Source organism: Cygnus olor, chromosome 19 (genome assembly GCF_009769625.2).
Source record: "Cygnus olor isolate bCygOlo1 chromosome 19, bCygOlo1.pri.v2, whole genome shotgun sequence".
Classification (NCBI taxonomy): Eukaryota; Metazoa; Chordata; class Aves; order Anseriformes; family Anatidae; genus Cygnus; species Cygnus olor.
Genome location: NC_049187.1, coordinates 7,780,098 through 7,795,967, shown reverse-complemented (window position 1 = coordinate 7,795,967; position 15,870 = coordinate 7,780,098). Strand labels below are relative to the sequence as shown.

Below are 15,870 nucleotides of genomic sequence, written 5' to 3'. Positions count from 1 at the left end.
CGTCTGCCCCGAAAGGCACCCGTCATGTCACAGGGACTGGGACTGAGCCCCAGCTTCTCCTCCCAGCTGAGCTCTGGACGCACAAACCTCAACGTTCGGAAGTTTTGGCCAGGCTGATAACACAGCTTCTTGCCTCAAATCGCAGGGGGAGGCGTTGTGGGTGCCTCAGTTCTTAAAGCCATCTGTGTCCATAGCCCCCGTGCCTCAGTTGTACCAACAACGCAAGCACACAGCGGGCTGCACTCTGCTCTTACCCCCGTCTTCACTCCCTTTACCTCTCAGAGGACTGAGCTTTTGCTTCAGCAGAAGGTGAAGTGATTTGTCTAATGTTAGGCAGTAAAGTCAGAAGTAGAGCAGGAGCCCTGGGTTCTGCTTCCCCTAACCACTACCTGCTGCTATCCCTGTGTATGCTAAGAGGAAAGAGAAATTAATTTTTGAATGGATGAGAGTTGAATGTGAAAATTGTTACAAAAATTGTGCCCTCAAGAAAAAGCAAACCACTCCCCTTAATCTGAATGGAATCAGGTTTTTAGAAAACGGGAGTTGAAGTAGGACTTCGCATATCAGAGATGTCCCAGTTGGCAACCTGTTGGTATCCGAACAACTGGTACAGTGAAACACCCCTAATTCTTTGAAATTATAAAGGCAGCAGCTGCACATTTTGCAAATGAACATGAAGCATACAGTCAGTAATCAGAGCCCATCTCTGCAGACCAGAGACTCCGCATAGCTGATCTGGAACAAAAAATAGCAGTGAGACTTGGGATCCAGAGCTGAGTGGGAAGACAGATCCCATCTGCTAAAAGGTTACAAAAAAAGAATTAAGAAAAGGATTTTTTTTTTCATTACTGTTACGTCTCCTGTTAGACAGGAAATGAAGGCCCAGTGCCTGTATCACCCACGCACTGCAGTGGGACAGCTGATATATTCAGTTCCTCAAGGATCTTGCTTCAAGAATCTACTTTCTAGCTCTTCCAGGAACGGAACGTAAATCTGGAGGCTGGCAAGCAAAAAAATCCAGGCGGAACCAGCAAAAACCATTACTAAGAAGACTGAAGAAAATAAGATTTTGTGGTTGCAAAAAGATGTCAGGGAATTCAGCTGAAAAAAAGCAGAGGTAGGATTAAAACTGCCCAGGCAGAACCATTTATTGTATCCAGCGTGAAGGGTAGGGGCAGCCGTGTCCAGCCAGGCTTCAGGTCTGGAAAAGATCCCTTCAGCAGAACACTGAGATTTTGATGAGGACTTGTACCGAAGGAGGAGAATCCTTCAAAATGTTCAAGACATTAAATAAAACAAACAAACCACACAACAACTTTAGAAATATATTTAGGTCAAACTTGAGTGAATATTTGTCACTGTTCTAAAATACCTCTTCCTGCTACAACTTGTATCACGCAGTCTCAACAATCTCTCAGCGCACAGTTCCTTTGAGATGCAGATACAAGCAGATTATTAGCACAGCTACTATTATCTGAGTAAATATCCCTTGGCACCAAACCCATCATTAAGAGACAGAACTCTTTTATTTTTCCCATAGAAAAGAAGTACTGGTGTTACCATCAGACATGCAGTAACAGAACCGCAGCTGTGACGGCTGGGGAGGGACCTCGGGAAGTCATTTATTCCTCCCTACAAAGCCAACTGTCACCAGTGCTTGACCAGGCCGGCCACGCATTGGTCTAGCAAAGTCCTGAAGACATTTGAGGGTGGCAATTCCATCAGCATTCCAGGTGACCTGTCCTAGTGTTGCACCACCCTTCTGGGCCAAGAAACCGACTTGCCCTCATACATTTGTCTAGTCCTCTTGTTCTTAAAGCCCGCTGCCCTACACATCTTTGCTTTCTTTATAATTTCCCAGAATTTCAACGGGCCTCATTTTAACGGGCTTTTCCACTGCAGGGGCGTGAATTTAATTGTTAAACCATAATCTTAGCTACTTGTGCTATACAGAGGTTTCTAAGGGGACACTGAGAAATAAAATGATCATCCTAAAAGGTCACAGCATATAACAGAAGAAGGACCCTGAGACCTCAATGTCCAAGACACTAATTGCAGACACTGCATTAATACCAGTCAACACAGATAGGTCTGTATGAGGACTATTTGCTAAATATTTGGTAGTTGCGTGTCTTTTGCATAAACTCTGTATGTGTTAACTGAGATCCCAGCAGAGTCAGTAGATATTACTGTTCTCACTCAGTAGACGGGGAAGCAATTGCAAAAAGGTTAAATGACTTGTGTGACCTCTAGCAGTGAGCAGGCAGCAGTGACTAACTCGAGCACAGCCTTTCTTCCCCTTTTATTTGGGTTCAGCAGCATGATATTCAGCCCAGAAACTGGTTCGGTGTTCCTTAACGTTTCCGTGAAATTCAATTTCAGCTTGGCTTCCTGTTGATTGCCAGAAGAATTGCTGTCTCCCATGAAACACCATTGTCTTCATGGTGCTTACGTCACGGATCTGAATAAAGAAAGACCAAACCATTATATTATAATAGCCTACAAGTCAAGCATCCACAAAATACTGGGGTCTTGCCAATTGGTCACTCAGGGGAAAAGCTATCCTATATAAATGTTAGAAGAAATATGATAGACATAAGTAGTGCTCACTCACATCTACATTTACATAACAGTCTGACCTCTCAGATCTTGACTGAGCTTTGCGTCTGGATGTAAATCTCTTATGAGCAGATGGGTCCTTGCCCATCTAAACCACCCCCTCTGGGCTTCTGACTCACCAGGATGTAATTAAACTGGGTTTGGTTGTTCTCACTGCCCAGGTCAATATACAGGGCTCGGATAGCTATGCGATGCTGAGGAGCCACATTAATGAAGGTCCGACACACTGCTTCATGCCTTTGACCAGGTGACTGCACAGGATTCACTATTTCACCTCGGGGACCAAACAGCTGCTTGTCACAGTCTGAGAGGGGGAAGGGGAGCAGAAGAGAAAATGATTTAGAGATGTGTCCGGTATCTCCAAGAAAAAAAATGGTTTAAATTAAACACAGACAGAAAAGTTTCTCTGAGGATTTTCATCTGGGAACCTCCAAGCATAAGCAAACACCTGCAGGGGGCTTGCCTTTAAAACAGAGGGGCAGTCCACAGATAGTATCCATTCTGACACTCCTTGAAAAGGGGCTTATTAGCTCGTAGAGATGGAGCAAGGTTTCCATAGATTCCCATAGACACCACGACCTATGGAACTCTGCAGGCCTTGCCATGGGTCCCCTAATTTAAAGCAATAGCGAAGCTTTCAGTGAGGTACCTTGGTAATATTTTTTAGTTGCATTTCTGCTGTTGTACTGAAGAACAACACCATTTCCTGGCAGCAAAACACGCTGTTTCACAATCAATGTATTTGTTCTGGAATTTATCAGTGACAAAGGGAGCTTCCTGCAGCCTGTCCGCCACATCATTCGCCCAGAAAACAACACGACTTCACCTGGAATGGATGAGCACAGGGACTAGAAACACTTTTACTTTACGTGAGGTAGGTATGAATGCAGTTCAGTTTCCTACATTACATAGGTCAGAAATCAAGTAATTTGTGCTTCTTGCCCCTATCTTATCGAAATCTTTCATGAAACAGTCCAGTTAACTAATCTAACCATATTGATTCCAACAAGAGGGTACATTACATAGTTTTTAACAGGCCGAAGTAGGAAGCTTCTTTAACCCCATAAGTTCCTTTAACCCCGTATCTATCAAAATCATAATAATAATAACAAATACGAAATCATCATGTAGGGGGAGGAAAGGCATCATCTTAGTTTAGTCCCATCTAGCAAAGACTTGGTGGAACAGAAAAACTTATAAAATGGTTTCAGAGATTACACAAGGCAGCAAAAACCATTGAGGGCACCAAAGCATGCAGGCAAACGATGTGCAGGTTTCCCAAAGGGCCAGGCTAGTTCCCAGTTAGCCCTGGGCAGTACCTGCACTGCAGTTCAGGGAGCTCTCCAGAACACTGAGTGTTATCTCCTCCCCTAGAGGACGTCCAATGGCCACAGTGCACTCACTTCTGTCTACACCTGTCATGTTGATGACCCCAGTGGCATTAAGAAAGAGCTTTCCACAGACACCTGTGAAACAGAGACAGACAAGAAACACATCCAGCTGCTGATAACAGCACTCAGTCCTTTCACGGCACAGTAAACAGACAAGCGCCAACAGTGTGCCCACCTTCCAGGTAAAGCACAGGAAGAGCCAGTTGCTGCCCCACAGAGTCTCAACTCTGAAGAGCTTTGGGAAGTCGAGGGAAGGAAGTAATTGTTCCTGGCTCAGACAGCATGGACAGCTCATGGCATACGGTCCCTCCTAAGCAGGCGCATTCCCTCCCGTGCTCCTGTCTGTGTATGGCAGTAGGGTCACTGGAACCCAGCCACACACAGTAAGTAGCTATCTCGACCCTTTGGTCATGCCCTCCTCACCTCCACTGGTCTCCGTCTGCTCCTGAGGGACAGCTGGCACGGCAGAAGGAGGAAGATCCAGGTCCTTATATCTCTCCCTTTCAGCGGTTGCAGCTGTCGTAGGATGCATGGCTGGTGTCACTGTCTGCAGCTCTGCTCCATGGGACCTGGTCCCCACCACCTGCTCAGGACAGGGCCCTGCGAAGCAGCCACGTAGCACGATGGCCTTGGGGAAGTGCCTGCAGAAGATGGGGTTCACGTGCTTACGGGTTAGCGGGTTGAGGCAGAAATCCTGCCGTGTCTGAACACCATTCCCACATGAAGTTGAACACTGCAGAGGAAGAAACCCACAGGCCTTTATACATATATTTCAATTGGTATTCAGAAATAAATACATTTATTTGCTCAGGCACTATCTAGGGCTCTGATCTGTTGTTCACTGATGCTGTTCTGCCACTTGGCCTTTTAGTTCTCTAGTTTCACCAGCTATAAGATGGGAATAGCAAAGCCGGCCCACCTCCCAGGGGATCCTCTAAACTGTATCTTTGAACTACAGAACCACTTCCTCAAGAGATCCAAGATCTGCATTCCAGAAGAATGCATGCCAAAGATCATTATTAAACAGCAGCCGAAACCTGAGCTGAAAAATGCAGGAAGCACACCTACAGCTGCTAAATAAAGGACACGGGAATGGGTGGAAAACAAAAAAAAAGAAAAAACTAGAAACAGTTTAGCATTTCTGTGGGAAGTAAATACACAAGGCAGAAGTGGTATTTCTCTCCTGTTTCCTTTATGAAAGTGAATGGCTATAAAACTGCTGCACTTAGAAACCAAGGACTGCATCTGAACTGGAGCTGATACCTCTGTCCATTCACTGAAGCTCCATTCGTAAGAGCACCTTCGGATGACACAGGGGATGCTGGTAAGGGGCTTCTCTGACACAGGACATGAATGTTCCTCCAGCAAAATCTCTTTGCCTTGGTGAACCTGCACACAGGTGACCAGCTGAACAGCTAAGCCAAGCCCACAGCTGGAGGAACACGGGCCAGCTGGGATTGTCTTCCATCTAACAGAGGACAAGGAGAAAAATGAAGTTAGGGATGAATCCCTACCCTCTATTATTTCTCACCATAGAGACCATAATGTAGCTCCCTCATCCTTCCCCCCTTTCTGCTTCTCAGCAGCTTCCTTCACCCCTCCAGCTCACACACTTTGCTGCATGCAGTGCTTACAGCAGCCTCTGAAACAAGGTTAGGCATTCCAGAACAGGTTTGGTGTTGGACCCAAAGAAAGGGCATTCACATTTTACAGGAAGCACACAGACTCCAAGTATACATCGAGTCTTGCTCTATGTCCATTACAGTTCTCCTCAGGGTGACATAGAGAGGCTTAACAACAAAAGCAATTGGATCTCCCTCCAAAATGCACAACGCTCTGAGCAGTCAGATTAAAAAAACAACCCAGGGTTATTTGGTCCTGGGAGTGGCATCCTGTAGCACGTAAAAAAAGTTCAGATCCCAGTATAGTCCAGTCACACAACAAACAGGCCAAGGCAAGCTCTGCCCCATTTCTCAACCCTAAGCCATACCCTAGATCACACCACACACATTTACAAACAACCACTCGTGTGGTCCATTTCGACCTTGGGGGGCACGGCTCCAAATTACATGGCTCCTGCTCCTTTGGGCGAGGCAAACCATCACACTGGGTGTCTGCCATGATCTCTTCTGCCTTCTGCCCGATTTCCCTTGCACAGTAGAGGACCTTGTGCATCACACCTCCTCCACAGCTTGCACTGCATGAGCCCATTTTGTAATGCCACCTGGGAACAATGCAGCCGTCAATGAGTACCCCCAGCTGCTACCCATCCGCCCTGGATTTTAAACCCAGCCAGTCTATGGAAGTACACCCAGAATTCTGTTAATGCACACATACACACTTACTAATATTGGAGAGATCACCACTCACCTCACTGAGTGTGGCTTGAAATCCTAAGAAAGCGCAATCAATTTCCTCTAGTTCTCAGAGCAGCTACCCCAGATTCTTAGAGCATTTAATACTAGCTACGTTCTTTGATGCCACGTGGCTGGCAAACATGTCACCACATTTTGCAGTCATGGATTATTTGTTCCCACTTCCTCAGAGATTCAGTTTTCCCCTGGACTTAAACTCCAAAGACTTCACTTAGTTCTGCTTGAGAATATACCAGCCCAGGAAAGACTCCGTTAGTTTGGTGAGAATGGACCACTGCTACTGTTTTTGCAGCTGGCTAGCCAGGGCATTCTCTTGCTTTCAAAGCTGAGGAGAGGAAGATAACATCTCCAGAGTAGCTCAACCCTTACTTGCTATGTCACTGGACATACAAATAGGAAGGAAAAACCTCTAACTGGCTCATGGTCCCTCGGTAACTGCTTTACCTTGGTGGGCAGGGACCGAGATTGCAGACTTCCACCCTGCTCTCTGGCTTTGGCACTGGATGACAATTTTCTTCTTGGATTTTTTCTTTGGTGTCAAAAGCTACACATACATACTGTATCTGAGTCTCACCTAGAAAAGGAACCAAGTTTACTCCATGGCATGCATGCAAGGTTTGAAAATAAGCCCAGAGTAACAAAAGCAGTGCCAACCACGTCTGTGTGTACAAAACAAGCAAACTGCTCAAGCCCCAGGCATGCTCATTCCACTCATTTTCCCCAACTCTGGAACACAGCAACAGCCAGACAGCCCTCTAAACTATTCCATGTCTTGCGCCAGACCCCCTTGTCTCTTCCAGACTCAAGAAATTTGTGACCACAGCTACACATGCACTTTGATCTGTAGAGGAGAAATGACCAGGTCCCTGAGGTTCCTAGGTCTGAGCTCACACGTACAGCCAAGTAACATTTTTCTGCAGCATTGAAAGATCTCACCTCTACCACAGGACACTGAACACTCTCCAGCTAGAGGGCTCCAGACATACACAGTCTGATTTTCCAGTTGGATATGTCCAAGTGACTCCAGAGTCTGAAGCAAGTGTGTGTCTTCCTCCTCAGAAGAGAACAAAAAGAACCAAACCAACACTGGCACCTGCTTTGCCATGGGTCCTGATGTAATGAAGCCAGGGGATACCTCCAGATCAAACCCACAACATATTCACAGGCACATTTAAGCAGTTTTTCCATTTTTGCAGAGCATACAAGTTTAAGTCCCAGGAATAAAGACTTCCAACAGCCAAGAGCCATCCTAATTAACACTACTTGAGGCTGAACAGAGATGCCTAAAGCGGTCTCTTCCTCACTGGTAAACATAAACCTGGCAGTGGCTCCCCAGTATGGGTTTGGACCAGGCGTCCAGTGCTGAGAAGTCCTCTTCCCTGTTAGTATTCTTCCCTCCCATGTCAGAACCTCTCTGTTTGACAGTGAAGTATTTATCAGAGCAACAACAGTTATTTCTGTTTCTGACTTTTTTTTGGGCTCTGAGGAGAAACAAAGAAGGAATCAAGTTAACAGCTGCCATAAACAAACCACCACTAATAATTGTTGAATCCAGCAGCATAAATTAAAAGGGACAGAGCTTTCTAAAGACACAAGTTGAACCTTTAATTGGACGGACATCCTCGCTATAAACCACCATCCCAGCCTACTGTAGTAATGCGGTGCTTTCCAACTGGTAGCCTCCTGCGGGTTACAAGCCTCAACGTCTCAGTAAAACTCCTGAAAGCCAAGCCAATAAACTCACTTTGTCCCAGCCCAAAGGGCAGACGTTAACCACACACGGCACAACGGAGAGGGGTTTTTCTTCTGCTGGACATAAGCTGTCATCCACAACAGTCTCCATCCCATTATGAAGCTGAACACAGGTCAGATTCTGCTGTGCAATGCCGGTTCCACAGACAGCAGAGCATTCATTTGTCTGAGATATCTTCCACCTAAATGGGAAGTAATCGTATCACCCTATTTCTCATCTGAATCACGGAGGTTTATTACTCATGCCACTGATTGCAGAAATGGGTCATACAAAGTACTCAGCTTCTCTATTTCAAGGGCCTATTCTGGACATGATTGAGAGAATGACTGCCAGAAATTTAAGTCCTTGCACAGACATCTCTCTAGGGCTAAAAGCACCTAAGCCAAAGAACTATAGTTCACAGTGTAATCCCCTTTTATTAAACATTAAAATGTCCGTGAGATCAATGTCTGTGCAGGCTTGGCTCTTGGTTCTCTTTTGAGTCTAATTAACACAAGGATGTACTCCACAATAAGATAAAACCTTTGTTTGCACAGTCTTGGAAAGGATGTGATCAGACATCTTCCACTGGCCATGCCCCCAAAGTATACGAGCATTATTTTTACTTAGTGGACTTACTGTAAAAAATAAATTAAAAATGGAAGGGCTATTTCTCATTCCTTCAATTGGCATCTCAGTTACTTCATGGGACCAGGGAAGACAGAACATGGTTTGGAATCAGCTATGTCTTTATAATTAGGAAGAAACTACCTCTACACCTCTCCTTTTTTTCACCTTGTGCAATGCAAAAGAAACTGCAGAGACAGGATTAACTTGCAGAGAAAGGACAAACAAAGTGAGAATTCAGATTAGCTTTCAGAAACACCAACCTGTACAGGCATGGTTCCATGGCACAGGGTTCGTGCCTTGAAAGGGGTTGTGGGAATTCCAGGCACAACTGATCCTCTGTTGCTTCATTCTTTGTCTGGTCAAAACACACGTGATTCACTGGTCGTGTCCCTGGGATACAAAAGGAAAAGGAAAGGAAGTTATAAACAAAGTGAACAGTTCACCTCTATGATTTTAGGAAGATCCTGTAATTTTGCTTTATCTAAATCATCTGTGTAGGAAAAAATGGTATATTTGGGAATGCAGACCTTCTGAAAACACACAAAATTCGTATTTCTGATGTAACTTTTCCTCAAGAGTTTTAAAGTGACTTTCCAGGATGAACACGCCAGAAGACGAAAAATTTGATGGATAATCCACTGTCAAAATGGAAAGATCACTCTAAACTGGCCATTTGCAAGAGCAAGGATATCAATCATAATTTGGTCCAAATTACTTCAAACGATCTTGATGTCTGACTGATGAGACAGGTTGCTGAAAATAAGCCCTAACAGTCAGCCATTTGACTTCCTGTAGAACTTATCATGTAATATCGTCACACAGCGCCTGTACCCAGACAACACCGTGCCAATGTCCTCAGAGTGATCATCAATATTCAGAACCAGATTAGGGGTAGCAGGAGAGAAATCGCAGACTTGCAGTTCCTGTGCCATGCAAGACATGGAATATTCATAAATTACAGCTATAAACAAGATTTTTAACATTACTGAACTTAACAAGGTGCCCAGTTCAAAATAAACTTGCTCCAGATTTGTGGAAAGACATTACAGAAAGGAGCTCAACAGGTAAACTGGGTGAAGATCCAAACTCGAAAAAAGTTATAAGCAAAGCTGTAGAGAGCCTCCTTTGCAGTGAATGAGTTACCAACAAGGCATTCCTGCATCCCAAGGAGCATGACCCCGAGAAGCAAAATGTCAAGAATAAGTCAGCAATGTTATCTTTTCACTACCCATCTTGTTTTCAAATAACGTTTGTTGATAAGGAGGATCTGACCACAACTTTCAGCTCTCAAGACACAATTTCATCTTGGATTCTCAGCCTTCCCTGTTATTTTAAGAACCAGCTTTCTCAATTTTCTCTTAGTGACTGTATTAGCTGGGAGGCTTTACAGCATTTTGAGTTCTCTACCTCAGGGTTTCAGCAAACAGTTCACCTACAGAATCTACCGGAGAAAAGCTCTCCAGACATAACTAGTCCTAAAGATTGACTTGTAATGTATTTACTAAATCTTTGTCGTAGAAGTCTCAAAAAGCTTGCCAGAGTCATCTGTACTATCTGGTAAACAAGATGTCAAACCATCTACCAGAGTGTTCTGTTACAATCTGCACTATGATTTCCACAGGGAGACAGAAAGGATTAGCCACAACACAGGAATAGAATTCTAAGAAGGAATCTTTATAATTAGCTCCAAGGCTTTAGTTAGACACTGGATACTTTGGTCTCAGATTTTTGATGTTTAACCAACTTCAAATTACAGTCTTCAATAACTTTGAAAAATCTGAGGAAATTGAGTCTTAAAGCCAGAAGGTAGGCTAAAAACAATTTAAAAATCCTCTTCAGGATAAAACATTTTCAATATCATTTTGATGATTCGGCTCATTCACTGATTTGCTAGTTTAATTCAAAAGCTGTACTGCCCTTTTCCTTAGTTCAGCTTAGCACTGGCAACTGGAGCTCACTTCCAGCATTTACTTTTAAATTAATTTCAGTTGTTTAATAACTTCTAACCAAGTATCTACCACTGATAAGTCACACTTATTTCTGAAGATCTGGGTGAATATCAGCCAGCCAAATTAAGTCTGTCCAGACCTCCATAAGAAGTAAGGACTGAGTATTCCTGCCTCACCTTCCCCACAAGTCACTGAACATGACCCCTGTTGAGGAATCCACATATATGTCTGATTCTCTTTTGGCACAAAGTAGCTGTAGGTGATGTCTGGGTTGGTGGCATTGCCATATTCTTTCCCATACCTTCTATAAACCTAATGAAAGAAAAGGTTGTGGTCAATACGTAGATCGGTTCAGGGTCATTTCTCAGGACAGACAAGAGAATATAGTCCCCCTTTCCATCCAGTCCTGAGCCTTAATGCTATGGCAATCAGTTCTTGCCAGACACAGTGAGAGTACCTAGACTGTGAGTTCTGCGCACAGGGCAGTGGAAAAAAAAAAAAAAAGAAAAAAAAAAGATTAAGCCAAGCAAAAGGTTTAACTCAGTATGCCTTTTCCCCACACACCCATCCCCCAGGCCTGCAGAAAGCCTGTAGGCAGTACACCCTCAGCACTTCCCAAAAAGAGGAAGGCCATCACGCTTAGAGAACACCAGTTGCAGCAGCTTTGGGCACAAAGCCCAACACACCTGGGCTCTGCACTGCAGCCGAGCCACACAAATTCAGCCTGGTAAGTTCTGACTGGCCCCTTTCCAACTCTATGCTTATTTACCTGTATTTCAATCTCTTCTTGGGTTGGCCCATCCACATGGACTTCCTCCAGGCTTGGCAGGTTGTTCTCGGTGAGAAACACTTTGTATTTGATCTGTCTGTCCTCCAGAACCGATGGATAGGTGACATTCAATGAGATTTTTCCCTTTCCAGCAACCACATACTCACCTTTAACCTTCACAGCTAGAGGAGCAAAAGTAGCAGTGAGGTTAAGTGATATGATGCAGACACAGAATCCCCTGGTGCTGGCAGCTACACACTGCCCATTTGTTAGAAACCAGTTTGATCTAAATCAGACATCTCAAAGGGCATGGCTTCTACCACTTCCCACCGGAGAGCATCCCACAAAAAGTGCATCATCAAGAACTTTCCTCCCAGATTGTGTTGCTTGTTTTTACAAGCTTGTTTGAGCCCTGCCTGTATTCCCTCTTCTCCTTTTCATTCAACTCACCCAAATGTGTGAAGAGTGGTCTCTGATTGATAATATGGACCAAGGTGGTGTTATAAGGCAGGGACAAAAATGTAACATAGTCTGAAAGGATGGGAAAAAAAAAGAACATAAGGTCACCTTTCCCCACTGTACCTGTTTTAAGAAGTCAAGGGATTACAACCCCACTTCACCTTATTAGCTTAATATCTATTGCAGGATGAGCCTTGCAGGCAGCAACAGATCTTATTGCAGACGGAGGTTATATAGCTAATACTAAAAAAATAAAGATACAACAGTGATGGCCAACAGGCTTAAATTCACACTGACCTTAGCTCTATCAGCTTGGCTTGAACACAGTAACGATGAATACAGACAACAAAACAACTGAATTCTGTGTTCTGTTCTCATTTTTCATTTGCTCTTTTTACGTATATCTGTGTGTGATACTGCAAGAGCCAGATCAGTTCCCAAATGGATGTTTAACATCTCAAGCAGCATCTGACACAGCTCTCAGATCCCATGAATTTGCATGAATTCCCAAATGGCTACATTTCTCATCCATGTCCAGAGAAGAACTGTGAAAAGAAGTCACTGTGCCCACACAACGCCTACATGACTGCCACAGATCTTAGCTCCCTTCTCTTGACTACTCATACTCCAAAACCATATCCTCCATAAAAAAAAGAACAAGCAGAAGCAGAAACAAGAAGTCACATAAAGAAAATTAAGAACACTTAATATGCTGTGCATCTCCTACAAACAGTACCATAACGTTGAGGCTGAGGACTACACACCTTTAGCTTTTCCTTCTGTGTAAGATCCGCTCACTTTGGTGCAAGTGGAGTTATCGCCCCCACAGACCCTGCAAGAGTCCATCATCTTCTTGGAGTCCATCTGGCCATCACACCCGAATGCCTGAGCAAAGAGGAGAGTCTGTCAAGATTGGCCTATTCTGTGAAGAAAACAAGCAAGCGAAAGCAACATTGCCCGAGTTCCTCAAACTGCCTTTTTCATCTGTAATTTGAATTTAAGAAGACAAACAGACAAAGGTGTATTCATACCTAGGTATGCTGTGCAGCAGCTTACAAAGCTAGGGATTGGAAAGTCTTAGCTGAGAGCACAAAGTTGCATTAATTGTGTGAATTCATTTTTCCCATAAAAAGCAGACCAGAAAGATTTCTCCTGAATTATTTAAATTATTATTATTATTATTATTATTTAGATTATTATTATTTAGATTTAGACCTAAATCTAAAGCTCTTTACTCTCTCTTCTATGGTCTTTTTCTGGAGGCAAAAAAAAAAAAAAAAAAAAAAAGAAAAGCACCCAGGAAAACATTAAACATGAACGTTAGGTTCTAAAGGAACATTTAGCTCCCCAAATACACACCCAGCTCACATCTTTCAGCCTGTCCCTCAGTCCCATGGAGCTCAGAACAGGGATTCTATCCTCATTCCTATGAGCAAGACAAATTTACACAAAGCTACAGGAGGATCTCAGCAGGCTTAGCAGCAAAACATGTGCAACTGCTGAATTTATGCTAGAGGCACTGATACCAGGCTTTGGCTGCTGCTGTAACATACATATTTATCACTATTGCCAACAGAACGGCAGAAATCAGAATAGGTTATGCCTATGCCCTCTGCTGTTCACTAGCTGGAAATGCATTACAAAGCATTCTGAACACCAGGGGAATCAGAAAAACATAAAATTTACAAAGTATGTATTTGAAACCACAGACAACAAAACAACAGGGCCAACAGTGGGCACAGTTACTAACATCCACACATTGAGGGGGAGAAAGAACGCCTTTCTCACTTCCAATCCAGAAAAAAAAAAGTTATACTTCAATTTTAATTACTGTTGATGCAACAATCAATTTGCAGAGCTATGATTCCTAGGTTTTCCTCCTCACTTTTCCACTGACCAGATACGTTCAAATCATGTAACATCTCTCCAGAGTCAGCATTTTCTAGGGCTATTTATAACATGTAAACCAAACAACTAACAACGTGTCTTCAAAGAGGGCATAAACCAATTGCTGCATGGATTAGGGATGAATAGCCTTATCTAATTAATGCATAATTAGCAAAATGTCTTATCTAGAGGGCAGGGGATGCACAGACAACACTAGATTAGTTGGAATACATCCAGTAAGCTTACAGCAAAACTCTCTTCTTTTGAGAAGGACTCCCTCTGTTGTTTGGGACACAGTGTGTTTCTTCCCCTGGTTCCTACTCAAGTGACTTAGCACAGATTACATGTCAGAGGTTCACCTGGATTCTCATCACTTACTCTGCAGCTTCCCATTACACACAGACTGAAAGCTCCATTGTGTTCAGAGTTTTCCTGCTCGCATCTGGTTCCATCTATGAAACTGTCTTCACGGCTTACCATGAATTCATTTTCAATGGCCCTGCACATGTGCTTGCACTGCACGTCCCCTGGAGGAGGCAGACAGGAGGACCAAGGAGTTACTCTTTCAGAAAAACACACAACTGGCCATCAAACAATGGGAAGAAGTCAAAAGAATCTGATAGAAACAGCACCCAGGTTTCACCTGGAAACTAAAACCATCAGTGAAATGGCCTTTAGGTTTGGAAGTAGAGTTAAGCCCATCAGAACTCCCGTTCACAAAGAAACCATGGTTTCTCAGCCTTTCCTTACCTTTGGCAAAGCCAACAGCAGAAGTCCAAGTATAAAAGGATGGCACTTCTTTGGTGAGATACAGCGGCTTTAAATTTGTTGCTGCACACTGCTCAGCCATAAAGTCCTGCTGGGTCATCAAACAGGCCTGCATCCCAGAGAGAATTGTACAGGTAATGAAAAGAAGTTATTGAGCACAGAATCCCAAGCAGCATTTCACTCACTAGCCATAGGCAGAAAACAGTGGCTGGTAAGTGAAAACATCAGAACAACTACAAGTAAAGAATACCACTTTAAAGTGAGGCTACAGGATACGCAGAGAATTGTGTTCAGAAGCTGATCTTTGCTGTTTATACAAAGAAAAAAAAAAAGAGGGGGGGAGAGGTAATAAGTAAAATAGGAACAATATAAGAATGTCCCTCTGAAGAAAACTAGCATTACATGAGTCACTATTTTCTTGGTATCTGTCCTGCTATAAAGGTGTAGAGAAAATACCTCGTTACATATGAACAATGCTATTAAATAACACGGTTGTCTTCAGACACAGTGGAACAAACACCTCACCTGTTGTCAAACAGATGGAGACAATATGTCAGATCTTTAGTTTCTCTTCCCACAGCAATCAGCTTTGAGAAGTTCCAAACCATACAGCTTTCAAAGGGTTAAACAGCATTAAGAAAAAAAGCTCCTAAGATGCAATCAGCTGCATTACCTGAGTATTGCACATCTCCATTTGGATGCTGCTGCCCTGGCACTCCTGTCCCCCAAAAGCAGGCCTGAAAATGACAGAAAAATAGCTCCTCTACAGAGGCAGGTTCATCCCAAGCAAAAAGCAAAATGCAGACATCTTGGCCCTGAAAAGGCCAAGAGACCTTGCAAACTCCCCAGACCCACACCTCTTACCTGGGGTTGTTACAGAACCTCTGCCTTATCACAACTCCACCTCCACAGCTGCGGGAGCAGGAGGAAAAGGGGCTCCAGCTGGACCACTGCCCATGGACTACAGCCATGGGGTTCAGTTCTTCCAGAGAGCTGCACCGTCCCTTGAAGCACCACTGAGACCAAGAATACACAAAATTGGCAGAAGCACCACAGTGAACCCAGCGGAGCTAGCTTCTGCAAGGGTGGCAATAAATCCCTCTTTTGGCAAGCTAGACTGTCACAGAGAATCCCAAGATGAACAAGGCACCTTCTCACAAGAGGTTAGAAAAGAAAAGTCCCCTTCCTAATTATAGGATAACATGAGATTGAGATTTAAATAAAGAGCTTATGCCATTTCGAGTAGAAAGCAAAGCCTTGGAGAAGAGCTTAGACATGGGCTATAGGACTG

The 15,870-nt window shown here is 43.8% G+C and overlaps 1 protein-coding gene across 3 annotated transcripts in view; it reads right to left on the bottom strand.

Annotated features, from left to right (window-relative positions):
* Positions 1–1,309: 1,309 nt before the first annotated feature.
* The window catches only part of ADAMTS13 (ADAM metallopeptidase with thrombospondin type 1 motif 13), a 21,312-nt gene continuing 6,751 nt past the window's right edge, over positions 1,310–15,870 (bottom strand). For 2 of the 3 annotated variants that reach the window (XM_040531388.1, XM_040531387.1), the window contains exons 12-30: positions 15,444–15,595; positions 15,253–15,316; positions 14,562–14,688; positions 14,190–14,338; positions 12,689–12,809; positions 11,916–11,996; positions 11,466–11,647; positions 10,873–11,008; positions 9,008–9,137; positions 8,130–8,319; positions 7,322–7,439; positions 6,830–6,959; positions 6,055–6,234; positions 5,274–5,478; positions 4,434–4,743; positions 3,939–4,085; positions 3,269–3,445; positions 2,739–2,923; positions 1,310–2,461 (exon numbers count right to left, since the gene is read on the bottom strand). In XM_040531388.1, coding sequence (XP_040387322.1) covers positions 2,303–2,461; positions 2,739–2,923; positions 3,269–3,445; positions 3,939–4,085; positions 4,434–4,743; positions 5,274–5,478; positions 6,055–6,234; positions 6,830–6,959; positions 7,322–7,439; positions 8,130–8,319; positions 9,008–9,137; positions 10,873–11,008; positions 11,466–11,647; positions 11,916–11,996; positions 12,689–12,809; positions 14,190–14,338; positions 14,562–14,688; positions 15,253–15,316; positions 15,444–15,595 — 2,943 coding nt within the window. In that variant the 3' untranslated portion in view covers positions 1,310–2,302. The remainder of the gene's footprint in view (positions 2,462–2,738; positions 2,924–3,268; positions 3,446–3,938; positions 4,086–4,433; positions 4,744–5,273; positions 5,479–6,054; positions 6,235–6,829; positions 6,960–7,321; positions 7,440–8,129; positions 8,320–9,007; positions 9,138–10,872; positions 11,009–11,465; positions 11,648–11,915; positions 11,997–12,688; positions 12,810–14,189; positions 14,339–14,561; positions 14,689–15,252; positions 15,317–15,443; positions 15,596–15,870) is intronic. The other variant, XM_040531390.1, reaches the window with a different exon arrangement.